Here is a 26,578-nt window from a genome sequence, read left to right as displayed (position 1 = left end):
TATTCCACCTTATATCCAGCCCTCTCATCTCATACAGGGGCTCACACCCCCCACTCCTCTTGCAGCATTCCCTGGCCTCCACACACACCCTCCACTGTCCCTGTCCACTCACCCTTGGTCTGGCACAACTCCAGACTCACTGTGGCAGGGTGAGAGGAGTGGGACACAACAGGGATAGAAGCAGGTTTACATTCCCTCTGTTACCAGCTGTGCGTCTGGGTTTTGGTGCTTCCCACTATCCATTTGTGGTGTGCTTAAACCTGAAGGAGGTGTCTGTGCCAGAGAGCAGGGCTCTGTTCACCAGCCAGCACTCCTCATGGGTGTGGTTTCATCCCTGCAAGACAAGAGGTAGCAACAGAGTGCTGAGCCTGGGGCTATTGCAGGCTCAGGTAGCCCAGTTGTCAAGAGTGTCCTCCTAATGGCTCGTTGATTGTGTAAATTTTGCTGTGTGTCGCTGTAAAAATAGCTGGTGTGTGTGTGTATGTGTGCATGGGCAGAGTGGTGGTATTGATTTCTTTTGGCCCTCATTTAAGCATTTGTCTTGCTTTTGAATGAGTTCTCTGTGGCTTACAGTGCCGGGCTGTTGGGAAAGTGTCTGGAAGCTGGGGTACCTTTGCATTCCTGGGATAAAGGGGATGTGCCTGTGATACCTGGCCATGGAGTAGCCCTGAAGGAACCAGGAGTTCCCAGAGTTTGCAAGGACATGGTGTTGTGACTTTTTAGTCTCCACAGGCTTTTTTCAGGTTTAAAATCTCTTGTAAGTGCATGGGACCTCACTGTGATCAGACAGGAGGTGTCTCTCTGGTTTGGAGATTGCAGGCTCTCATTGTTTGCTCATTGTCTGGTTAAATTGTGATTCCTAATTAAAAATAGCTGCTGTTGTTTAGGAGTGGGAGCAGTTTTGCATGACCGCACACACAGCAGGAACATTATTAGTTTAGTGCTGCCCTGTGGGACAAGAAGTACAACCCAGAATGTGGCAGAGAATCTGCACATCAGTAGAGGTTAAAAAAATCCCAAACCTGTGCTTAGTGCTGCTTTTGGGCTAAACAGCCCAAAACATCCCATTCAGTCCTGAAACACGGGGAAAGACCCATGTGAAAAAATATTCTGCCTAAAGCGTTTCTTGTGTGGATGGAGGCTTTTGTTTCCCAGCCTTGTGTGGTGGCTGGCTCGGAGGACATGGGGCGGGCACACAGGGAGGGCTCCCAGCAGCACAGGGCAGGTGGAGCAGAGCACGACTGCTTCACATAACAAAAATGCAGAAATTGTCATTTTTGATTGCTGGACACTTCCAGTCCACCTCAACATCCTGCTGTCTTGCTCTTGCTAGTGGTTGCAGACAGGATGAAGGAAGGTGCTGCTGCTCAGGGCAGCACCACTTCTGCTGGTGTGCTCCCAAAGCCCTGAGCTGAGGCATCTGTTTTCCAGCATGGGGGAGAGTAAAGCACTGGCCTTGCTGAGCAAGATGTGATTTGCTGAGGTGAACGTACCCATTGGAGAACTCAGCAAACCCATTTCCATGTGCAGCTGATGTAAGATTTGTTTGTAAGCGTCTCGAGGTGAAAAGTACATTGGAGTCACAGCATGTGAGGATTGCTCTCAATGCCTGGGCTTGTCTCCCATTAAGGCAGGGTTTATTGCATAATCCATTTTTAGATTCCTGCACACTCATTCCTAAACACACTGCAAGTTACCTAGTGCTGAGCCTTCCTTGAATCTGTTCAAGCCCTCTCTCCCTGCCCCTCCCTGGATACATCTCTTTAAGAGGTGGGAACAAACGGAGACTTGGTGAAAGCATGAACATTTCTGTGTGTGCCACACCAAGGATCAGGCTGTCCTGCTGTCTGCAGCCAAGAATGGTCAACATGGGATGCAGTACTCAAATTAAGTGATGATTTACAGTTTCATGTAGACTCAGTTTTTTCTGATGTTTGTTCCAAGCTCCTTTGCTGGTGCTGCAGCAGCACCTGAAGTTTTGGTCGCCCCTGTGGGTCTGTAAAAATGTCACACCTTTCTTTCAGCCCTACTAACCTATTTTTCCTCACTGAATGAGAGCACTGAGTCTGAAGGTTACTATACCTACCTATTTTTATACATAAATATCATATATATGTTTGATCTATTTTAAATGCACTGGTTTATTATATATGGACACCTGTTCTTATCTTACTTGTACTTTTAACAGGTTTTACATCATCCTTCCCTGTCCAGCCACCATACTCCTTTTTGACCTTTGTGAGATAAAAAGGAACTTTTTTTTTCTCCTACAAACATCTGTTAAATTCAGGACAAGCAGTTTATCTCGCTCCCAGAAGTGTGACAGGAGACAGCTAAGTCTCCTAAGTATATATGGCAAATTGCAATTAGAAGAAAACACTGGAAAAAAATTTCTTCAGTTCTTGCCTCCCTTCTCCCAGCCCTTCTCACCCCTCCACCTCCCTCTTGCAGGATTAAGCCAAGCTAATCCTCAGATGAGCAAGATCTTGGGAAAGCAAAGAGCCAAGGGAGGAGAAAGAAAAATCCTTCACACTCAACACTAATAAGGAAATTATAGGCGTCCTACATTATGAATTGGATGAATTTTTAATGGCTAGAAATGCAGTTGATTTATAATGCATCCATCCTGGACTGCAGGGCCTGTCACCAGCTAATAAATAAATGACAGGCCTTTTGTATTAAAAGTATCAGTCATTTTATGTCTCTGTGCTGTAATTGATGAGGAGCATTGAGCAAGGGGGGTGGTGGCCATCAGGTGTAAGCAAGAGCAAGGACCTCGTGTTTCCAGCTATTACCTGAGGGCTTGGCAGACCAGAAAGTTACAGCCCAATCTTCCAAGTCTTCTCTCAGATGGGCCATGGCTTCTGCTCTGTCCCATTGCTCACATTCCAGAACCAGAGAAATAAAGAACTTATTTCTTTAAGGGGCTGCATGGTTTTGAAATGTCATTTTAAGCCCAGCTTAGGGCTGTTTAACATGCCTTATGCTCTAGAACAAGTTAGTTACCCTGGACAGCAGGAAGGGCTCCATCTGAGGGGGCTGCCCAAAGACTCCTTCCTACCTGTGGAATGAGGTAGGAGGCCCTGGGTCTGCCTCATGTGAGGCTCCTGGTGAAGCGTGGGGGGAGATTGTGCCGTCTGTTCTCTTGACAGTCCTGGCTATTGGCACAGCCAGGGTGAGACGAGCTCAGAGTCAGGGATCAGCATGAATTCATACAAATCCCACCACAAATGTTCGCACTGAGGATGTGTTAAAAATAAATTCTGGGCAAATCCCAGAGATGGGTGGGGTGGGACTGCTCTGCTCTCGTGCCAGATCCCAGCAGAGCCCAAATGTCAGGGGAACATTACTGAGAGCACAGCAGGCAGCTGAGTATTTGAGGGATGGGGTATATTTTATCCCCTTTTTACTGAGGAGAAGTAAGCTGGCATGTTGTATCTCCACTATTTCCTGGAAAGAGGCATTTCTCCTTCCAGCCCATCAAGGGGCTGCCAAGCATCTTTATCTCCATTTTATGGATGAGGAGAGGCAGCTGGGAAGACATCAATTTGCTCAAGGTCACGCCAGGTTGCTGACAGCTACCAGCCTGGCCCATGTTCAGCCCACTGGACCATGTTGCATGTTTATGAGTCCCCACCTGAAGTCCTTTCACAGCCAGTCTTCTGGAGTCAGGGGTTTAGATATATAAACACATCCTTGGAGCTGTCAGCTGCATATTATGATCCCAGAAAATGGCAATTATGAACCCTTCCTGCTCTTTTCCAGATAGCTTACATCAAATTCTCCCCTTCCTCCTTCATGGGGTCCATGCTACAGTCTAAATGTGTTGTTCTTTGCTCTGTTGACTACTTCTGAAGAGACCTTCCTTGCAGGTCTCCTTCCACCTAGGCTTTGCCTCCTGGCTGGCTGTATTGGCATGTGTTGGAACCCGAGTGCTGGGTTCAGGGGAAGAGCAGTCATTTTTCAACTTGGCTTTAGTTCCTGGCTGCAGGAATTAGGCAGGGAGGCTGGGATATGAGCCTGGCTGCCCAAGGAAAGCACTGCTCTCTAAGATGCAGACTTTCATCTTGACCTGGAGGAAGGAAACGCTTATTGCCTTATTTATTACATTTCCCCATAGCAGTGTAAATACCATATCCATGCTAGATATAGATCTTATGAATAATATAGAGATTTGAACTAAGTAATTGCTGTACTTTTTTAATACAAGAGATCCTTGGTGTCGAGTAGTATTAATGATCTGCCTTGACATGGGCTCTGCAGAGGACGATTGCAAACCCCAGTTCCGTGAGAATTTGAGAAATTGGGGGAGAAATCCTAATGTGCTGTTCATCCCCTCTGTTCCCTGTGGGACACTTCAGAATGAGTATCCTGCCTGCTGATTTTTTCTCAGCTTTCCCTAGACCCTCCAAGGACAGGAAGGCTAAGTGGGTTTTGGGAAAACAAATCCCTTTTGTAGGCAGGCTGGGCTGGGCTGTCAGAGGAGGCAACTTTTGGAGGAAATGTAATACAAAGATCCTAGCAGCTCCCTGTGGTCACTAACAGTTCTCCAGACATTTCTGGAAGAGCAAAATGATTAGTTACAGTGAAATAGCTAAATTCAGGCGGAGGTAGTGATATTTTATGTGTCTGCTGATCTGAGCCTTGTCTCTTCTCTGTAGCTTTAATATGAAGCTCTCCTTTCCACTTGCTCTCTGAAACCCTTTTGCAGCCTCACTGCTGTGTGCTGTTAAACAGGTGGCTACGTTATTATGAGAAATTCTCTATAAAGTCCACTCTTTAATGCTTTAGAATCTTTGGGGATGAATTTGAGATATTAAGAACTATGGAGATTTAACATCTTTTTTTACAATGACATTGTGGGGGAAAGGATAAAGGGCTAGCAATCACAGGATGTGGTGTGAGTCACTTTGTGCCTTGCATCACTGGTGACAGGGAGCTGGTAGCCCCACTGGCTGGTCCTTCTTGCTCCCTGTTGTAAAGGTGTTGGTGTTACAGCTTCAGAGCTCCAAGGCCTCTTTAAATAAATGGAGCTGTCTGAGAAGGCTGTGAAAGCCTTTTCAATTTATTTTTTACCCCCAAACATAGCACCTCAAGTCTGAGTCAGGCTGTTAACCTTTTCCATTCCTCTCTTTCTAGCCACATCCTGCTTTAAGGTTATTTCTCATCCTTCTTCCACCATCACCCTTTTAACAGGAATGAGGAGGGGTGAGACCAGTGAACTCCATAGCCCTTGTCAGACCAGGAGGAGCAGGTCTTGCTGACCTCTGTGGGCTGTGTGGAGCAGGGACTGTGGGCTCAGGTGTTTCTTTGATACAGGAATGGTAGTTCATTAACACTCTGTGCCCCACAGATAACTTTTATTGATCATCAGCTGCTTAATCAAAAACTCTATCACAGTTTGTTTCGATTATTTTTTCCATCTCTTCATCTCTGGAGAATTGGCTTAGCTGAAGTTAATGTACTCATTATGCAGTTGGGAAACCACTGCTATGGACTGCTATGTAAATAGGAGTTTAGGAAGGTTCATGTCCTCCTTCCCACATGTAGCAGGATGAATATACAGGGTGCATATTCCTCTTCCTGATGTGGCGAAATTGGCATGACAGGAGTTTGGCTGATTTGGGTTTTGACCAGCCTGGGGTGGCAGAATTCACCCCCCAGGTTGCACAGAGCCCAGGCTCCACATCTACATCCCCACAGTCCTGGTACAGTGAGGAACAGGACTGCTGCTGGACCTGGTCCTGTATCTAAACAGATCTGAGCCCCCTGAAATCAGCACCCTTGGGTATGTTGTGGGCCACAGGTGGAAACTCTGTGAACAGTGGCTTTACTCTTTTGAAAATTGTCAGAGCTTCTGGGTGAAAGGAAGCTGTGCAGCAAGTGTCAAAAATATTTCCCAACTTCTGCCATGTGTATAATGAGCAGCTCTGAGAAGTGTCAGGCCAGTTTGAGTGGGGACACAGGAAAGACTTGGGAGGGGAGCCCTGAGACAGGAGTGCTGCTTGTTGTGCTACTCCAAACTTATTTCTTACTCTAGTTATGATGGATGTCTTGATATGATTAATTTTCCTTTTGTCTTGTAATGTTTACTGCATAAAATCATTCTCCTTGATCCTATCCCCTATCAGAGCTGCATACTCCATGCTGGCTGTGGTGTTGCAATGACCTAATTTGATTGCAGAGGGTCGTGTCCTGTATAATGTTGTCTCATTTTCCCAGTAGTCGATGCAAACTCAATTTTATTTTCTTTGAAAAGAAGGGAAGAGGAGGCAGGAGCCCAGAATCCACAGCCAAGCTTATACCTGCAGCACTTACCTTGTTGCCTGGCTGCAATGTCCCATGGAGTTCAGCTTGGATGGGACCTGCAGGCTTGTTTTATTTATTTATTTTTCCTGATGGTGCTGAAGGGGAGAAAGGCTGGAAGCTACAGCAGAGAGGGGCCCTCGTTTGTAGGTGCTGGCCCTGCTGATTAGCTTCAAGGAGTCATTAATCCAGCAGGCTGGACGCTCTCTTGATGGAACTTATCTCAGGAGGGGAGGGTTAGTTGTGTCTCCCTGTGGGCCCTGGGTGAGTTCAGCTTTCTCCTTTTGCCTCCAATTAGATGCTAGATGGTCCTTTGCTGTGTTTGACGTGCCTCAAAGACCCCTCACCTGCTTTCTGCCTCTGTAATTTAGGATAGCTCAGAGGGGAGAAGGAGGGTCTGGTCTCAGTTCTTTGTGGTTTGTTTGCATGTCAAATAAGCAGGTCCCTTCAGCAGAGCTGCCAGCAGTCTCCTGGCCCCACTGCTCTCATTCAGCTTGGCTTTGACAGCTCCAAGGCTGTGGCTCGGTGAGCAGTGGCAGGGCTTGCTCATAAACTGGAAGTGTCACTGTGTTTTTGCAGAGCTCATCCCAAAAATGGTGTTTTTCAGCAGCTCATAAAGGAGGTGTCAGCCTGGGATTTGGTCTGTGGAAAAAGAACCTGCTTTTGCAAACTGCAGAGTGCACAAGCTCTCAGCTCTGGCTCCATCCCTGCTGTCTGGAATTGCTGCTGGGGCAAATTATTCATCTGATGGCTTCATTGCTAGTTTCCTCATGGGTCCTGAACTCTCTGGCTCTGTATTCATCTCAGGGTATTCCTCATTCTCAGCCCTGTCTTTTCTTGTCCTGTTGGACTCTTGATTGAAAATGGATCTGTTGTGGTGAGAGAGGAGGAGTCAGAGAGGCACTGGTAGGCAAAATGTACATAGGGGTTGAATGAATAAATCAACAGGTCTCCAGGTGTGCCACCAAACAGGCTCTCTTGTCTTGATCCAAGGAGTTAGTGGGAAGAGGCCAGGCAGTGGGTGACAGTGGTCTCTGGCTGGGCAAGGACCAAAGGAATAGAATTGTAAATCTTGAGGACAGGAAGTGAGGGGGAGACTGGACATCGGTCACTCATGTGATCCTCCTTGGAAGAATCCCAGTTTCCATGAAGGAAGCACAAATCTAGACCTGATTTTTCCTCCGTTTCCAAATATTTAATCAGAGAATCAAATATGAAATCTCTTTAAGAGGCTGGCACCCGGCAGCTGGCTGAGTGTTGTAATCAATGTATCCGCTGTGGAATGTTTTCTGCAGAAGTATTACATCCTCTCTCATTTACTTGATGATCTTTAGGGTGAATCAATCAAAAGATGCTGCACACAAATAGTTCAGCCTGTGATCCTGTGGGTGTCCATTACAGAGGTATTTGCTCCATGTAAATGGACCTGTTGATTAACAAAAAAACCTACCCTTTTTTAAATAGAAAGCTTGATGGCAATTGCTAGCATTGGTTTTTCTGCCTCCCCACCTCCCCAGCACAGCTCTCATGCTGTGCCAAAGCAGGTGACTGCAACAAAACCCAGTGGTGGCTGCACTGCTGGGAGAAGGGACTCACATTTTACGCAAGCATTTATCTGAGGAGAACCTTCTCATGGAGGTTGGGAAGGACAGAGAGAGACTTCTCTGTACTCAGCGGGTGATTTCACCACTCTGTGTCTTGTTCTGTTAATTGTGTTTCTGCGCCCATCTACCTTGGCATGTGATGTACTGTTGGACTTCAGGCATATCTGAAGAAGATATTCCCCTGAAACCCCCATCAGTCCAAGGCTCAGCAGCTCCTTGAGGAGTCTGATTGGGTTTTACACTAGCTGAGTGCATGGGAATTTTTATTTGGGTCTGTTGGAGCAATAGTGTTCTTTTTTATTTTTCCTCTACAACATGGACACTTCTCAACTCTCCACATTTCTGGGTGAAAATGTGCCCGTGTTGCAGTGTTAGCTGTTGCTTTTCTGATGCTAGCATGGCAAGAAGCCCAGCTGGAATTTTAAGCATTAGAAGATCAGGATGATGCCTCCTGCATAGATGTCCTTACCTTTGAAAGCCAAATCTGAGCAGACCCAACCCTGTGATGACTTGAGCAACCAAGGGAGCAGCATATCAGTGCTGCCAGAGCTCTGGTGTGGCACTGGGAGCACATCCCAGGACAGAGCAGTGTGCTGAGCTGTGTGACACAGCTCCCTGCAGAGGCAGTCACTCAGCGGGGCTGAGCGGCCCAAAAGGACCAGCCTTGTGGCTGTGGCTGCATTCAGCCTCATGCTGCTGGTTGCCAGCAGCTGTTCTGCATTCTGGGAAGGATGTTGGGATCTTTCCTGCTCAGCTGGAGGCTGTGGGAGCATTTGGTCCTCTCCCAGGCTGCGGGTGCAAAGCAGCCACTGTTCAGTTTGGCGGGCCAAGCATCGCTTCAGGCTCCTCTGCAGAGGGGACCAGCCCTCCCCCCCCATGTCACTTGTTTATCTCTGTCATTTATTGCTACAAACCAACTCACCCAGAGCCATCCTTCCCACAGCTGGTGGGAGTCAAAGTGCCGAGGCTGTTAGTGGATTAGGGCAGCAGAGTGAAAACCATTTGGCGTTTCTATCCTGATTCTTCTGGGTGCCTTTAATTAGCATGATTGCTCAGCACAGATTTTGCCATGTTCTTTAGCTCCCCTGGTTAGGATAATTATTCCCCCAGCTCCTTTTGTTCCAATTCCTGATCGCTTACAAAGTCTCCTGTTAAAAGCCATTAAATCTGTAATGTGAGAGTAAATGTTCAGCAGCGTTGTGCTCTCGGCCCCACACGTGTGAGCTGGAGCTCTTGTCCCCTCTCCCGCACTCCTCTGCTCCCTGCCACGTGCTCTGTGCTGTGGCATCACTCTCTGCTTCCCTCTCACGCTTCCCTCCCATCCATCCCACGTGCCCCACACGCAGAAGGTTGTGTGCACACTCTCCCTGCTTTCTGTTGGCACTTTTGGCATCACTCAGCTTGGTTTCTTCTGTGTACAGGCTGGTTTTGGGAGTGAGGTTGAATTCTGGGCTGTGCACTGTGATCTCTCACATTTAGTTGCATGTGCAAATATGGAGGTGCTGTTAGAAGTGAGTGATCTTGCATGTGTTAGCCATGGTATGGGGAGTTTTTGCTTCAAGGAACAGCTAAAATAGAGGGGAAGATGTCCTAGCTGTGGTGGAAGGCATTATTTTTGTTGATAGATGATAGAGAAGAGGAAAGACTTATTTTCCTTATTTTTAAAGCAAAGCTGTTTTCCTCTTTCTCAAGCATAAAAGCCTCCAGTGGAGGGAAAACAGGTTTTGGATAGCCATGTTCCCAGGATTTTCCATGTTGCAGTGCCTCCCCATCTGGAGGCCTGTGAGTTCAGCCCCTTCACTGCCCCTCATCTCTGCTGAAGTTTGATCAGCACATGCCAATGCCTCAAGTGGGGCAGACACACAAAGGCTTACACAGAGTGACGTGGTGTGAAATGAGATTGGGCTCAAGTGCTTTAAATGCCTTGTGCATTTAGGTGAATTGATGTGAGAGGGAGAAGGGAGAGAGGGAGATGTACTTGCAGACCCAGAATGAAACTGGGGCAGAGAAGGGTCTGGCAGATGTGTAGTTTGTTAAGCTCAGAGCTGAGCAAAAATTCACAGCTAGACCACTTGCTGGAAAAAGCTTGTCAGAAAGGTCTCCTGGTCCTTCCTCCCTCCTTTGAATGATGACCCCTAATAAACAGCAGACACACATTTTGGGCTCAGATCTTGAGTTGCTGCCCTGCTGTGCCAGATCTTCCCCACTCTGCAAAGCTCACTCTCTGCTCTGGGGTGGAGTGAGGGTTTCTTTGCACAGCAGCAGCCCCCCACAGGGCTCCTCACTCGCCTCATCAGTGCTTTGCTGGCTGCAAGGGGCTTTTCAGGCATTTCATGCATTCTCTTGCAAAAACCTGCCGTATTTAATGTGTGTTTGGTGGGAGCAAAGCCCCTTCTGCAGAATGACGGGCACCACAAATACCTGACACTCGTTTGGTTGGCACTATCCAAATAGTCCCACAGGAGCTCTGTAGTATCAGCATAAACTCATGTTTTTCTGTCTTCCCCTGGGAGAGCACAGCCTTCCCTGTGCCCTGGGGTGTGTGTTTTAGAGCTTGTGAAATACTGAGAAGATACCAAGACATGTTCTCGAAACAAAATCTGGAGCTGGAGCTCTCCCTTGGGAAGTGTAATAACACCCTTTGACATACTAGGGTGCAGAAGACAACTTATTTTGAGAACCATCTACTGGGGCAATTATCAAGAGCTGTGGTGGCAGCTTCATTTCCAAAGCAATCAGTGGAGTAGGAACACTGGAGAGACACAGATGAAGAACAATAATTCCGGACAAAGCAGCATCCAAACAGCCTAAAAAAAAATCAACAAAACCTTGTTCCTCGAAACTCCCTGCTGCTCTCGCTGTGTTTTAGCCCTCAGCTCTTCCTGTTCCCATTTACAGCTCCTCTGTAGTGCTCGGTGCTTCCTTGCCTGCTGAGATCTCCTGCGCTCCTCAGTTTCCAAGCTCAGTTTGTAAACTCCACAAAATCATGTTTTCCCACAGGATGTTCTTCCTGACACTTCAGACTCTTGGGCTTGTACAGCTCCTGGGCTTCCTGGAGGGTAGCTCTGGCCTTTCTAGATGACATAAGGTGTTGCTGGAGCAGATGGCAGAGTAAAGAGACTTGAACAAGCAAGGATTTATTCTGGGCCTTGATCAGCTCCTCCCATCCCCTGAAGAGCAGGAGCGCATCCCTGGCACTGCCTGGGCTGGGGAGGTCCCAGCTGCAGTTTGCAGCAGTTGTGTGCAATCCTGTCCACCATCTGTGTCTCTTCTTGGTGTCTGCTGTCATTTCCCAGCCCTCTGGCTTTACCAGGTCCTTCTGTCCCCTTCTGGAGCCCAGAGCTCCTGCAGAGGATGGGAGCCTTGGAGCTGGGGCTGTTCCCTGCTGCGCGTTCAGGACTGTCATTGTTTCCCTGGGAGACCTTGGAGAAAACGTGGTCCTGCTTTGTGCCACCATTTTGCTGCCTGTGTAATAAATAGAACAGCTCCTTCCTACCCAGGGAATGAGCGAGGCATAACAAATTAATGTTTATGAAGCACTTTCCAGCTGAAAAGAAGTTTGAAACAGAGCTGTTGCTGCTCTAACTCAGGGGCTTCCTTTACTGGTTGGCTCTTTGATGTGGTGATCTGTGGTACTGGTGGATCAGCTGTACCATAATTGGAATTAATCAGCAATTAAGGAACACGAGCCCAACCAGATTCTTTCCCAGTGGATATTCATTTCTGGGCACATTAGTCAGTGGTTTCATTAACTCTGTGAAATGCTTAGGGTAACTATTGCTATCTGAAGCAGCTGGGGAGCGGTGGCAGTGTCACAGGGACACGGATACCTGTCAGGCAAAGTGGAAATAAGAAGCTTTTGTAGCACTGTGCACTGTGCTTAAATTGGCAGCACTCTGAGGGCTGACTTGAAAAAAAAAAAGAATTAAAAATTGACATAAGAATATATTTGAAAACCAAAGTGATGAAAATGATGTATTACTTGCTAGGATGGGATCTTTCATGCCAGGTCCCTTGGGCTTTGTGGAGTGCAGAGGCAGTGAGAGCGCACAGTGGTGAGAAGTGGGGACTTGTGGAGGCAGGGAGACAGGTTTTTTTTCCCTCCCAGCCATGAGAATGGTGGAGGAGAGGGCTCCTGGATGTTTCAGTGCAAGGAGAGGCAGAGACAGGGCAACAGCTGGACAATGCCCACGATGTCAGCTACCACCAGCTTTACAAACACTTTCCTGCAGCTTGTTCTCATGGCTGACCTGTAACCCCTGAGAGTTTTGCCACGTGCCTTTGCATGGCTGTGAGTCTTTCAGGGGACAAAAGAGCCATTCTCCTTGCTCAGGGATCTTCTCTGTGACCCACTACCACTTAAATGAGGCAGAGACTAAGCTCTGCGTGTCATGGGCGAGACTGCTGGGTGCCCAGCCTTTCCCCCTTCCCTGGTCCTCTTACAAGTCATTTCACATACTCTGGCTTCAATCTAACAAAAACAAAACCGATGAGGCCCAACTGATCTGGCTGCTTTCCATCATGCAGTGGGCCTCTGAGTGGCTTTAAATAGCTTCACTTCCATGCAGGCTGGAGAAAAAGCACTGGCTGTGCCTCTGGTCAGGAGGGTAGCTTTGGCTCAAATCACAGGCCATCTCAGACCTGAAAATAGCCTCTTTTTTTTTCTGTCATCCTTGGTCTTAAATAGATTTCTTTTTTTCCTTCTTATTTTTCATTTTATACCTTGTTAAGTGCTTTCCTACTTTGGGGCTTTTCCTAAGGGGGATTGGTGGGGAATCTTGGAGCTCTGCCTCCTGAGCTATCAGGCTACATCATTTAGTATCTTGGAACTATTCCATCCATGAAAGAGTTCCAGAGAAAACAAAGTGGTGATCCTGGCTAATAAGGACATGGTCTATGATAGTGGTGGCAACGGTGGAAACACAACTGATACTGGAATTCCTCCCACCAAAGGTTTAGTGAATCCTACAAAGTCTTCAAGAGTTCACCCCGTGGAAAGCTGTGAATGCTGCCCTTTCCCCAAGGAAAAGCTGTTTGGCCACTGAGTGCCTGCAGAATTCTCCTACCCCTTCCTCTGCTCTAGCCAAACATTAGAGAAATTTATGTGGAAATGGGACCTTCTGGATCCATTTGCTTCCATTTTTCTCTTGCTCTCCGTCCATCTCTTCCTTTCCCTGCCCTCCAAAACACTCCCAGTGCTTCTGTTTGTGGTTTTGGGTTGTGGACAAGCACAAGAAGATGGCACAAGCTGTAGCTAGAGCTCCATCTAGCACACTCCCAAGAGGTTTCCTGTGACGACAAATCTCATTGATTAAAGTGGGAGACTCTTATGCCAAAGGTTTAACCATGGAAAATGAAAACAGTGGACTGAATTGCTGGACATGGAAAATTTCCTATGGAGGGGAATAAGGATCCTGTTTACATGAAAATGAAGGATTGTAAGAATTTCTGTAGCTCTCAGATCCTTTCTAATCTAAGAAGAGGTGTAATCTGCTTGAAGATCTGCTTGATGTCTGTGTATCAGTGTGAAATTCATCTGTGGACTGAATTTTCTTGAGGTTCTCCATTGTGGCCAACACTGTTGGGCTGGTGTAAATGAGAGGAGGTCTGGGCTCTCTGACTTTACCTTGGACAGGAGAGGAGATGATGTGGTTATCTGCAGCTGAGAGCATCAGGGACAGCCTCACTGTGTTTCTGCTGAGCTTCTGTGACCTGCTTTGTTGTGGCAAGAGAGGTCTTAGGCTGGGTTGCATCTGACTGTGTTACATGCTGTGAGGGGAAGGGAAAAGAGAGGGTTTTGTTTCCTGGCCCGGCAGATGAACCCATCCATGACAGGAAACCTGGGTTGTTGTGTTGCTTACCCCTCAGATATAGACACAGCAGTGCTGACTTTGACTAAAGGGATGGCTATTTCCTTTGCTCAGGATGTGGGCCAGGCTTGATGGTTTTCATGCTTTCTTTGATGTTATTCATGCTTTATATCTGTGCATAGAGAAAGATAAAATGTACACTGTTGTTGGAGTCTCCTACTGCTTTTCCTTTATATCATAAATTCTGCTGTAACTCAGAAGAGAGCTCAAATCTCTGTTGCCTAATGTGAGCTGCGTGGATAGCAGAGTTGTGTTTGGCCAGCTTGTTTCCCTTAATTTGCTATTTTTGTTTAACCCATTTTTGCCAGGCGTTACGTAGCATCCCGTTGCTTTTCTCGTCCGTTCTCACAGCAATTTATATTGCTGTTTCAGAAGCAGTTTCCATCCCTGGGTTTCAAAAGTGGTCTGCACCACTCCTGCTGTGGCAGATAGGGATGCTGTGGGGAGTAGTGCATCATTTTCTGCGTCATTCCCTTGCCTCCCCAAGTCACAATCCCTGCTGCTCCTCTCAGGTGATGTGGAGCAGCCTCAGGTTTCCAAAGTCTTAGAAGCATGCTCTGTTTGAATAGTGGCAATTTTACCAGAAGGCACACAGGGAAGGCAGGTTGAAAATATCTGTTTTTTCTCCTTAGTTTTGCTCTCTCAGTGGAGGAAGTGTGTTCCACTGTCCATAGGCTGGATTGGTAGGGGCATGAGGCAGAGTGGACAAAACCCAATAGCCAGGGTGTTGGGAAACACAAGATAGATCTGGAGGACTAAGTGGATGGCCAGGGTTGAGGACAAAAACTGATTGCATGGTTTGGTTGCCTTCAATTTTCTTGTCCTTTCATTGCCACATCCATCCAGCCTGCTTAGAGAAATGCCCCATCTGCTCCCTCCATCTCAAGCTGTTAGAGCTTCACAGCAAATCTGAGCTCATTCCTCCTTCCCTGTTCTCCAACACTCTCCATACATTTATTCTACTACCATACGATGGCTATTAGTAGAGAGAGTATTATGTTTTAATTTTAAAAGTGATATCACTAGAACTAGGAGTAGCACAAAGTTTAGTATGTCAGACCCTTCCCAATTTTGTAGGTCTTCAGAGATGTTTTTGATTTCAATCTACAGGGTGGGGATTTTTACCTCCTTACTATTTTCAGGCTTGCACGTTGGAGTTTCCCTACAAATCTACAACCAATGTCAAAGACAGTATTTTTCCTCCCATTTTCCAGCTGGCACTGACAAATGTGAAACTCCACAAAAGTTATTGTTTTTAAAATTTCCACAACTCCTTCTAGGAAGTTGAACACTTATATTTCTCCTTTTTATTTTTTCCTTTTGACAAGAAAGAAAAAAGAAAAAAAAAAGTAAAGCAAAACCCCCACATTTTTAAAGACATTTCCAAGGCAGTTTTTCAGAAGCTAATAGCTGTGGTGGTAGATGACATTTGTCATAGCAGCATCCAAACTCTGAACCTGTTGAGATTCACCCATTTTAACCCTGGACATCTCCGTGAGCATCATCCATCTCACATCTGTCAGCGAAGACATAAGCCTAGCAAGAGCCTTGTTGGTTTCTGCTCCATACAAGAGAACGGGGTTAAGGGTAGCAGTACAATAGGGGAAAGAGCAGTGAGGAAGAGAGAGAAAACCAGTCAGGAGAGAAGCATGTTTTTTTTCAGATTCTTTGGGGACTTTAATAAATCAGAAGGAGAGGATGCCAAAAGGACCGGTGCTGCATTGCTCTCCCAAGCCAGCTGGATGTGTGTTCAGCCCTTCAGCTCCAGAAACATGGGGTGTCCTCCTGCCACGCTCCTCGTCGTCCCTCGGCAGCCCCTGCGTGTCAGTGGTGGGGTAACCCCCGCTGCAGCCCCGACCCTGCTGGCACTGGACATCCCTGCAGCTGGGATACACAGCACTGATGACAGAGAGCAAAGCCCTTGGAGTCCCCAGCTTTAAGTCTTGCTGATCTTTCACATGTCCCTTTGCTGGGGCTGTGTGTCCCCAGTGGGTTTTTAGGTCTGTGGCCCGGGAAAAGTGAAATTGCCCTAATTTAGCAGAGCTAAGAAACACAAAGAAAATAAAGCAGACAGGAGTTCTCCTTGGAGATGCTCGGTATTGTTGAGGATAGACTTTCCCAGCTGTCCTTCAGCAGCCATAAAATATATTTATATTATGAAAAACAAAACATGATAAATAGTGACGTTCAGGGATGCCGTGTTTATTTGTGTCCCAGTGACTCTGATCACTTTAAACTGTGAGAGTTGAGCTGAGCTCTTTCTTACTCTCATTTCATTTACTAATGATATTTCAACACTTGGATTTGCCTATGAATCTTGTTTATGACACATGAACCAGAGTGGAGCCTGGCTTACTCTCCCACATGGATCAGCCCATAAGGGCCACTGAGAATACAGATAGTTTCCCCCAAACAATTTTAAACAGTTCCAAACCAAACAAACAGCTTTTGTCTGCATCCTCCGGTCCATCAAAGGAAACATGTATTTGATGTGCAGATGGAGTAAGATAGTGCAGTGGAGAAATATAAATAGATATAAAAGACAAAATAGAAAGAAGAAATAGGAAAAGAAAAATCTTCTGTCTGGTGTAGTTTTGGTGTTAGAAAATTTCCTTGCCTGTTTGAAAGTACTCTTCCTATTGAGATCAATTCTTAATGGCATCCAAGCTGCTCCATGCTGCTCTAGTGATGCCAGACTTGAGTTAACGTAGCTGATTTGTTCAGGATCCTGCGACTGTATGAGGTGCAGGAGTATTTTCTAAATCTTAGAGCAGTTATGTAGACAAGACATCCCAGTAATTTTTTAGAAAAACCCTTTAGACCCATGAGAATTTGGTATAGATGAGAGCAATCCTCAAGATCCTGCCATGAGCATCTTGGTCGTGGCAAACAAGTGAATTTCCCTGGCTGGGGCATCCCAAGGCAGGTACATTCTGAAGAGATGTTTGATACAGCCCTTTAAAACATTATATTTGTCCTGTAAGTTTGTTGGACTGAAGGAAGGAGCTTGCCTATGATCACTGCTCCCCTTATTTTTATTTCTCATCTGGCCAGTGTTTCTGGTAAATCCTAAACCTTCAGATCACTTTTAGAGAGGTGGGGTTGTGTGAGGAGAAGATGCCTCCAGCATGCAGGGTTTGGTGTCGATGGGACAGCTGGGATGAAGAAAGGTCTGTGGGATTATGAGAGCCAGGTCTCCCCAGCCTTGCAATGGTACTTCTTGGCTTCAAGAACGTTATGCCAGATTAGATAAATCATGAGAGAAAAGTAGGCACAGGAAGGAGTCTCCCTATTCCTCACTGACTGCCTAGAGAAAAATGGACTAGGTAGGAATTTGGACTTAGTGGGAACCTCTGGAAAAGAGTTGTTCCCAGCTGTGTGTCCAGACCTCTTGCATGCCCCTTGTCCTCAGAGCACATGTGCCTGCACGCTCCACATGAAATGACTGCCTGTTCTTTATGGAAAGACAGAGTGAGGTAGCCCTGCCTGGAGAGGACATTTTGGCTTTAATTTAATGGCAGCCGTTTGCTAGTTATTCATTTGGTTCTTTTTTATATAATCACATGTGTGTCGATATCTCTCTCTTTTTTTCTAGTTTTGCTCTTTTTTGTTTTTTCGTTTACTTTATTTTGCTTTTTTCTTTTTTCTGTTTTTTTTCCCCCTTTAGGTTTCAGAGAAATTATGTTGAATCCAATAAGCCTCCCTGGACATTCCAAACCTCTTAACCAAGGCATTTATGTTGAGGATGTCAGTGTTTATTTCAGCAAAGGACGTCATGGCTTTTAAAAACTCCTTAAAAGTCCCTGTTCTGATGTCAAGTTTATAGGCTGTGCCCTCAAAATGGTGGGAAGCAGTAAGCGTGGTCTGTATGGATTGAGGTCTCCTCCTAATAGGACTCTACAGCCCTGCCTGTACACACGTTAAAGCCAACTGAAACTGTGGTTTTCTGTCACCAGATAACAGGGTTGTTCTTTTCCTCCAATGGTCGCTGTGTTCGTTAAATATTCCTGCAAGGCACAACAGCAGCAATGAGAGCAAATAAAGAGAATTAAAACCCAGTTGAAAGGAGTCATCCTAATAACACAGTAAATAATTGTACTTTTGCTTTAAAATAAAACACAAAACAAAAAAACAAACAAACAAAACAAAACAACCAAGCCAACCAAACTGACATCTTTAGTCATGTCCTCCCTGCTTGGAGTTTTCCTTGTAAGCTTGTGTCTTCGCAACACCCAGTGAATGCTGCCATCACCTCTTACGTGGCACCGCCATGGGAGGTCTCCCAGAGCGAGCCGAGGCGGGGAGCCTGGAAGAAACTAAAGCAGAATGAAGACTTTTGGTAAGAACAAAGGCAGCCCCGCTCCCAGTTCTTGCACAGAAAATAATGTTGGAAGGAATGAGGATGGAAAGAAAAGAAAAAAAAAAAAGTATCTTACTTCTCTGACAGGAAGAGAGTGTGGTTATCTTTGAAGTGCACATATTCTAGGAGGCTTCTTTTGTTTGTCTGTCCGTCTGTGTGTGTTAGAGCGGCTCATTGGATCTGACTATATCGTTGTCGTACTCTGGTCTCTCCCTGCTGCTTAAATGATGAGCTTTATCTGAGGAGTTGCCTGGACTTCCCGCATGGATGGAGAATCCATAGCGCAGGAGGGTCTGTGTCCTTGCCAGGACTAGAGCAGTAAGCAAAGTGGAACAGCATATCAGATGCACGCAGGTCCCATTGCTGGGCCTTTTCCAGCCCCCTTTAGCTCTCCCCTATACTCCCACCCCACTAGAGATTGATTGTAACCCAGTCGCGTACCCAGAGCCATCAGCTCGAGGCTGGTTGACTGAAGGAGAGGAAAAAAAAAAGTATTCTGTTGCTTCTTCTCTGGCAAAACCAGGAGTATCGGTCCTGTTCAGGCTGATATTTGTATCCTCTCCCCTCTCCTATCCCACTTTTGTCTTACTTCATCCAAAGCCTCTCAGATGGAAAAGTAAACCCTTTCATCCTGTCCTCAAGAGAAGCCAGCTGCCCTCGTGGCAACTTGCAGGGCTTTCCTTGGACTCTCTGGATGTCACCTGTATGAGAAATACAGATTTGCTCACACATATCAGTGATAACCTATAAGCAAAGCAAATTTTCTCTAGAGGACAAAAAGTATTCCAAAAGCTTCAGGTGTGGCCAGATCCTTTAGAGAGGAATATTGGACCAGGAGCTTGCTCACCAGCCACTCAGCTTTGCTTGCCTTCTTGGTGGCCCGAGATGACCTTATCACATCAGGGGTGTCTCTAAATCACCAGCCCTCAAGGGTCACTGCCACTGGAAAGAGTCATGGTCCCTCTCCACCAGAACTGGGCAGAAGCCTCAGAATGGATGTTCTGCTTCATCCTGCCTTTACAGGTGACGTGCATGAACCACCCTGGAGATTGCCAGGAGGTTTTATTATCAGCTGTCCCATAGGGATATCGCTGGGAATATTCCATTCTCTTGCTTCTTCTCCTGGTTCTTTTGCATAAAAAGGTAAAGTGCAATAGACGAGTACTGGAGAGATGGTGGCAGATTGCTTTAAGTTAATGGACATAGGGGGGCATCTGTGTTAGCACGAGGAGACCTGGCTCAGGTTGGATGGCTTCAGAAACCATGACCAAATCTCCCAACAACGTTTCCTGCCCGCATCGGAGCTGGAAATGCCAGAGGTGCACTGCCAGAGGGGACCTGCGGCCGTGTGCCATTGACACCTCAATTCTGCAGATTCACAGAGTGAGGAGGAGCTTCACAGAGCGTGTGAATCACTGGGTGCTTGTCTGAACTGAATTTCCCCATCTCCTGGAAGTCGCCCACCTGACCTGGGGATGTCTTGTCCGTCTGAACTGTCTCCTCTCCCTAGCACTGTTCAGGGGACTCTGCTCTCAACTGTGTGTATCAGTCATAGAGATGCATCTGTGGGCCTGGACCAGAAGCCTATATCCAAACACCCTAGCAGAGGAAGGGTTGAATTTTGCAGCTCAGGTCCATCTCTGCTTAGAAGAAATCCTGCGGACCGTACAACATAATTAAAAGCAGTTCTCCCCACTGTGATCGATGTCTCAATTTGTTTAACACCAATTAAAGTCTCTGGTTCCTCACTGCTGAAAACGAAAGCCAGTCGTGGCTGTTTGCGATTGGTGGCTTTAAGTAGCAAGTCTAAGGATGTTTCTTTTTAAAATTTTATTTTATTTTTAATTATTGTAAATCATTACCTCATTTTCTGTCAATGAGATTCCTCCATCTTTGAGCATTCTTATCTTGCCATAACTATCATCCTGTGCTAATGGGAAATGGGACGGTCCCTTTTCACAGAGACTATAGGGGTGTTCAATGTCTAGTTTCTTAATAAACACTTTATTTTCTAACGAAACAGCTGCACCAGGCCTCTTCTTTGAAGACAAAATAAATAAATGTTCAGAATGACATGTCCTATAGTCTACTTCTTCATGAGATGGTCCACATGTGGGGAGTCTGGTTTGTTTTCTTCTTTGGCGGGTGCGGAGGGTGGGATTTACAGTTGTGATGGGAGCATTGCTCAGGTGTAGCTCTTGTTTCTGTCACTCTCATCAGACACAAAGATGTTTTCTTGTCTGAGAGCTTAGCTACTAATGGTCTCAGTTGACAACCTGTTGGTTTTTGTAGCATCAAATGGTCATATTCTCAGGGACAAGCTGGTACTGCAGGAGATTGTGTCAGGATTTGCCAAGACAAGTTTCTATAGTTAGTGGAAAAAAGTTTTACTAGAAGCCTTATCTCTCAGGGAGCTTGACAGTAAAAGATTGTTTTGGCTGCAGTGCTTTTGTTTCAGGACATGCTGTTGCTTCAGGTCTCCTTGCTTGGCTGTGCAAATTGACAAAAACCAGCAAAATTGGCTGTTGGGTGTTGGATTGTTGTCCCCTCCTCAGGAACAATTAACCTCATGTTAAGCTTTCAAGGGTGTGTTTGCTGTAGAGGCAGTGGGGTACAGGTGAGTGCTGTACTCAGGTTCCTGATTAGAAATTCATGTCCGTGTGGTTGGATGCTCCAGGAGGAGAGGAACCATTCTGCAGTGTGTGGGACTTGGCATGAGGGTGTGTCTTAGTAGTTGTGTCTCAGAATTTTTAACAGGAGATGTCACTGATGGAACTAAAAGCTGCTGTGCCAACCTGCAGGTGACAGTGGGCATGAGGACGGGGGTGTGTTTGAGCACATATTGGTGGATGGTGCTGGAACCCTCTTAGAAAACCTGGTGAGAGTTTTGATGAGCAAATTAAAAACATGTTTTCCAGCACCCTTCTGTTCCTATAACTTCCTGGCATGACTTTCAAGCAAATGTCTCAAAATGATGCTGTGAGTGAATTTCTGCATGACCTTCCCTTCTAATGAGTGTGTCTCTGGGAGTGATGGGGTGCTGTGTTTCTACAGGATTAGGTGATGGCTGAGACCTTAACCTTTCCAGGAATGTCTGCAGTGCCCGAGACAAGTGTTTGTCTCCTAACATAACCTTACACAAGGGATGAGCAGCTGAGCTGCATTGGATTCCATCCCTGTTTCCTTTTCCTTTCTGAGGTGTGGGAAACAAACATAGGGTTTGGAAGCTCTGTCTTTTCTCCTCCACTACTGCAAGGTCTGTTATCAGATTTCACAGCCCAGAAACATTGCAAACAGTAGTTGATTAGCCAATTACTCAGTCTACTGCTATGGTCAGCTTTGGTTCACTTTGCTTTGTGTTTCAGGGCAGCTGACTCTTTACGTATGAGTTCCCACAATATTTTTGATGCTGTCAGTTCAAAAGGAGCTGGTTTAACTATGGGCTCTGACAGGGATCACAGAGGGGTTGGGCACTTGTTTCTTCTTGTTCTTCCTTCTCCTTGGTTGTCTCTGTTGCCTGATGTACCCATGTGAAGGCTCCATGCTCTTCGTGACAGCTGGACCATCAGTTGATAATTTTGTGCTGTGCTCTCTCCCCATTCTGGCTTCAAATTACTCTTCAAATAAAGAGTTATTACTGAAAGAGCTTGGGATGCTGGCTTGGTAGGGTGAGGGCAGCAGCTCCTCCTGAGCAGCACAACCCTGCCTCCTCAGGTCTTGTAGAGTGTGTGAATAAGCAGAGAAACAAAGTTTTGGCTCATTGTACTTTGACTATAAAAGATGGAGTCATGTTTCTTTTAGTTCCTGCTTGGAGGGAGCATGGTGGGCACTGTGTTTCTGGCACTGCAGCTCTCTCCACGTGGAATCACTGTGTGGGACCTTGGGCTCAGACTTGCTGCAGGGCAGTGTCTGGTGTGTGGGATGCTGTAGGTCATGATTGGGGTATACTGAGTTTCTGCAGCTGCTTATCCACACTGCACTGAGTCCTGATCTTCTTTGCTGCTCTTTTGTTTATTTAGATGTGCATTTGAGGAGCCATGCCTTCTCTCCCAAGAGGCTTGAGCTTGTTTTGAAGGTGGTGGTTTGGTGTTTCTTTCTACCATCAGGTCTTTGTTCTTTCCCTGTATCTGTGTCCTGCTGTCCAGGGAATTCCTGGGAGCTGTGGGGAGTCAGAGGAAGCTGCTTCTGCTGATTCAGCAAACTGCAGCAGTGCATCACTGCTCTGCTCTGATTTGTACCAGAAAAGCTGCAGATCCTCAGGGTTAAGCCTGGCATTAGCAGAGGATAAAGAGGCCTAGACACAGTAGTAAAGCTAAAAACCACAGGTTTGGAGGAGCAGCAGCGAGAGAGCACACAAGAAATCAATGCTGAGTGATTTCATTTTCTCAACATTTGGAAGTACTTCTGGTGCTGTTTGTGCAATGAGTCAAAGAGTCCATGTTAACCATGCATTTACCAGTGCCTGCATGGCCTGAGCAGTTGGAACAAAATGTGACAAACTGTGGGGAAGTGCATATGGCTGCTTTGAAGGTGTGGGTGTAGTTTGATAGGAGACCTGCCCACTCACATGTGGAAAAGGTGCTTTACCTGGTGAAGCAGCAGTGTATCTTCTGCTGTTGTGGTGCATTTTGCTTTGCCTTTATCTTTTGTGGTTTCTCCAGTGTTGTCACCACTACTTTCCTTAAGACAGGCAGGCTCCTTGGTGGTGCCAGCATGTGGTGTGATGCCACAGAGCTAGAATAAATCCCAACCCACACACCAGTAAATAACTGCAGGAGGATTCCTTCGCGAAGAGAAGATGATAATTTCTCCAGCAGTAAAGCAGAGTGCAACTGCAAGACAGCTACATTTGAATTTTGGTATTATTTTGAACTTGTGAGTGTAACTGCTGACTAATCAGCAGGAATAAATTTTGGTTGTTCTATACAAAGTGGAGGGATTTGTTCTAAGTGCTGGTTAAATGATTTACTCTGCTGTTAGTGACTCATTTGTGATCTGTGCCTGATTCCTGCAGAGAAGTTGACTTTCTGTAAGTATTTGTTTATTATTTCAGAGTATTTGGCCTTTTTTCTCCAAGATTTTGACTCAAATATTCATGTTGTGTGATGGGTGTTGGTTTTTCTCTTGGTTTGGGTGAGTGAATGTTTCAGACAGGTAGTCAGAAATGTAACATGCAGAGATACCCTTCAATCATCTGTTATTTGGGGTTGCCCCTAACCCCATGTTTCTTTTTCATGTTGGGATTAGTATCATCCCAACAGGTCTTTCTGCAGGCAAGAAAAACTGTCATTGCCTGGGCCTTTGGAACAGTTAAGAGCTCGTTTTCAGAGCAAGTAGCTTTCCTGGCTCCAGTCTGAATTCTGGGAGCAGCCTGTGTCTGACCTGTGTGTGAGTTTCCATCCACTGATGGCAGAGCAGCCACTGCTGGAGGTCAGGCTCATTCATGAAGAGTCAGGGAGAGCCAGACTGGAGCTGCATTAGGCTCGGTAAACTGCCAGGATGTCTGAATAAACTGATTGTGGCCAGGTCATCATTATTTTAAGTGAGTCATAGATGTGTCCAGGCTGTTTATTAAGATAATTGGGAGAGGCAGGGATGCTTGCAGTCCGTGGACTAGGCTGGTGAGGTGGTGGAGTATATTGCAACATCTGATACAAGAGAGATGGAGCTCCTGGCCTTGCAAGCCGATGTATCCAAGGCCTGGTCCTGCCAGGATTCAGCCCCTGGTGCTGCTGTCAGGCACGCACGGTGACATCATGCTGATGCACATTTCAAACATCACTGATGTGAGCTCGTCTTGCCAGGCTGAAGGGTCATACCTCTGCCCAGGTTTCCTCATGAGGCCTTGTTGCCTGGCAGTTTTAGAGATATTCTGTGTTGACAGAGAATTTTGGGTTTGCTGTATCAGTGTCAGGCAATATGTAGGGATGATAGGAGCAGCTGTGCATGGTCACTTCTTCCTTGAGAGTGCCTGGTCCAGCCCTGTGTAGGCTTCTGAAGGTGGCTGCAGGTTTGCTTTGTGCTTCCCGGACACGTTTGTTTATCTGGTGGTCCCAGAGGGTTTGGAAGTTCAAGTGTTTAAATTCCAGTCACGTGCTCAGCACTGCTGGAGCAACTCCAGAGGTACGAGTCCCCCAAAGCCACCACATCTCACCACACACAGACGGTGCAGGTGACTTAGAAGGGCCTCACTTAAAGACAGGTAAGTGTCATTTTTTTCCTTCTAGGGAGCTATTGTGTGTGATGTGCTGGATTCAGACCTCTAGCAGGAATTATTTTGATGGATCTGCTCTAAGGGCATCAATGATAACTGACGGCATTAGACAGTATCAGTGGGAAACTGTCAGTCCCTGCTCAGGAGAAAGCAGGGGCTTTTCTGGCTGGAAATGCTGCGGGTCTGGCACTGTGTGGGAGTGGAAAACCAGAAGAGCCAAGTGCTGCTGGAGACCGAGGTTAACACCCACGGCTGTCCCTGTTTGACCACCTGGGTCAGGTGTGGCGACGGAGGACGCAGCCGGAATGCCAGCAGGTATGGCAGAGCTGTGGGAGGTGTTTGGCATTGCTGTTGGCTCCTTTAGAAAACTTGAGAGCACAGAACTGCAAGGGTGGCCACTTGATGATAGTGCCAGTCTCTCATTTTCATTAGCAATCAGCAAAGAAAGGCTGTGGCATGCCTTAACCCTCCTGCCTGGGGCCAGCAGCACATCCAACACAGAGAGAAAGTGTTTTTTGCAGCCATATGACATGCTTGCCACTCAATCCCAACAGAAGGTCTTACAGCCATGGCTTCAGAAGAAGGTAACAAAATCCCTGACAGTGTATCTTGGATGAAAGTATCATCCTAAAACTAGACTGAGCTCAGTTTAATCCTGTTAACCTCACAGTGAAATCTTGGGAGTTGGGTAACATTCGCTGTAGGTCCTTAAGCTTCTCAGCATGGCTGTAATGTGTGAAGCATCTCATGTTTTGCCAGATTTCCTAATCTGGATTCAGTGGTGCTGGCATGAACCTCAAAAAAAAAAAAAGAAAAAAATAAAAAGGCAGAATGATATCAATAGCAGTCTCACAAAGAAGATGAATATCTCTCACCAAAAAGACAGAGTCATCCTTACAAAACAAAGAAGACTCTTGAGTATAAAAGATATTGCCACGTACACCCAAATAAGTAAGGACTGTCCCTTCTGGGGAAGACATCTAAGACTCAAAGAGTAAGAAAATGTGGTGATCATGAGCTGTAGATACAGCACGGACCGAAATCTGGCTCTTTGATCCGAAAGGGCCACTGAAATCAAAGGGCTGCACAGGAATCTATTTGGGTGATGCCTTGAAGGGCTGGCTCAACCCTGTGGGGCATATGTGTGTCCTTAGTTTATAGCACTGTGCTGCTGTCTGTCATCCAGCTGGGCTCTTGGTGTGTCAGCACAGGGAGGGAGGCATCCCACAGCTTGCTGGACATGAGCCACTGAGGACTCCAGCCCTCCCTCTCTGAAACCTCTCCACCTCTCATTTCCCCGTGCTCCCTTCTGAGTAAGAACAGGTCCCCAGGGCTGGAGCTTTCACCAGATCTCACCCAGCCCCATGCTTAGGTTCCCGAACAAGAAACCAGAGGATGGTCATCTCTTCAGTTGCAGAGGAAATGCCTTTGGCATAACATCCTTGGAGTTGTCCAAAGTGGTGTCCTTGTCTTGGAGAAGTAAGTAGATGTTTGCTGATCACAATGCAGGGGGTGTGTATGTTTGTGTTTGTATGTGCAGTAGGAATCAAATATTCATGATGGAAAGGTGGTGTTGGATTTCCAAGGAAAGAAACACATTCATTAAATTAAATCCAAAGCCCAAGGCAGAGGACTGGAGGTTGGGATGGCAAAGCCTTGAGGGGATTAGGCTGTGACATGGAGGTTTTTGCTGCAGCTTCCCCACCTGCAGTTCTGTATAAATGATTTAAGTCCTCTGACGGTGTCCATACACTGGGACTGCCAGTGCTGGATGAGAATAGCCTGGCTCTGAGCTGGGTGTGATTCCAGACAGCAGCTCTGGAGACCCTCAGCAGCACATCCCCGTGTTGTAGAGACTGAGCTGGGGTCTCTCACAGAGCTCAGCTTTAAGCTCAGAACAGCTGCTTGGGTTTGGGAAGAAGCAGGAAGCCACAAGGGTCCTTTCCCAAAGGACATCCAAGCCCAAGCGCAGTCAGCACACATGCTGCTCCCTGCTCCCTTAAACCCCCAGAAAAAAAGACTCTTTGTTCTAGGAGATATAGATTATATATATTTTAAAACTTCATGAATCATTCATTGCCCAAAGATAAAACTGAGCATCAGAGCCAAGGAAAGGCTGAGTCTGTGAGGCGAGGCAAGGAGCCTTCCATTATGTATTGTACTCAAACTTGACCTGGCAGTACCTCCTTGAAATCTTGCCTTTGCTTTGGGAAGCCCTCTTTTT

General features: G+C 46.5%; 1 protein-coding gene across 6 annotated transcripts in view; it reads left to right on the top strand.

The window, feature by feature from the left end:
- NTRK3 (neurotrophic receptor tyrosine kinase 3) overlaps positions 1–26,578 on the top strand; it is a 204,160-nt gene that overhangs the window by 120,437 nt on the left and 57,145 nt on the right. The window contains exon 13 of one of the 6 annotated variants that reach the window (XM_014251015.2): positions 17,448–20,076. The exons of the other annotated variants lie outside the window; for them this stretch is intronic. Within the exon in view, the coding sequence (XP_014106490.1) occupies positions 17,448–17,566 (119 nt within the window). The 3' untranslated portion in view covers positions 17,567–20,076. Of the gene's footprint in view, positions 1–17,447; positions 20,077–26,578 lie in introns of those variants that run through there. 6 annotated transcript variants of the gene reach the window in all.

The sequence above is a fragment of the Pseudopodoces humilis genome, chromosome 16 (genome assembly GCF_049639895.1).
Source record: "Pseudopodoces humilis isolate 2021_Gansu_Grassland_sample_001 chromosome 16, ASM4963989v1, whole genome shotgun sequence".
NCBI classification, from domain to species: Eukaryota; Metazoa; Chordata; class Aves; order Passeriformes; family Paridae; genus Pseudopodoces; species Pseudopodoces humilis.
This window is presented reverse-complemented; position numbering and strand designations above follow the sequence as displayed.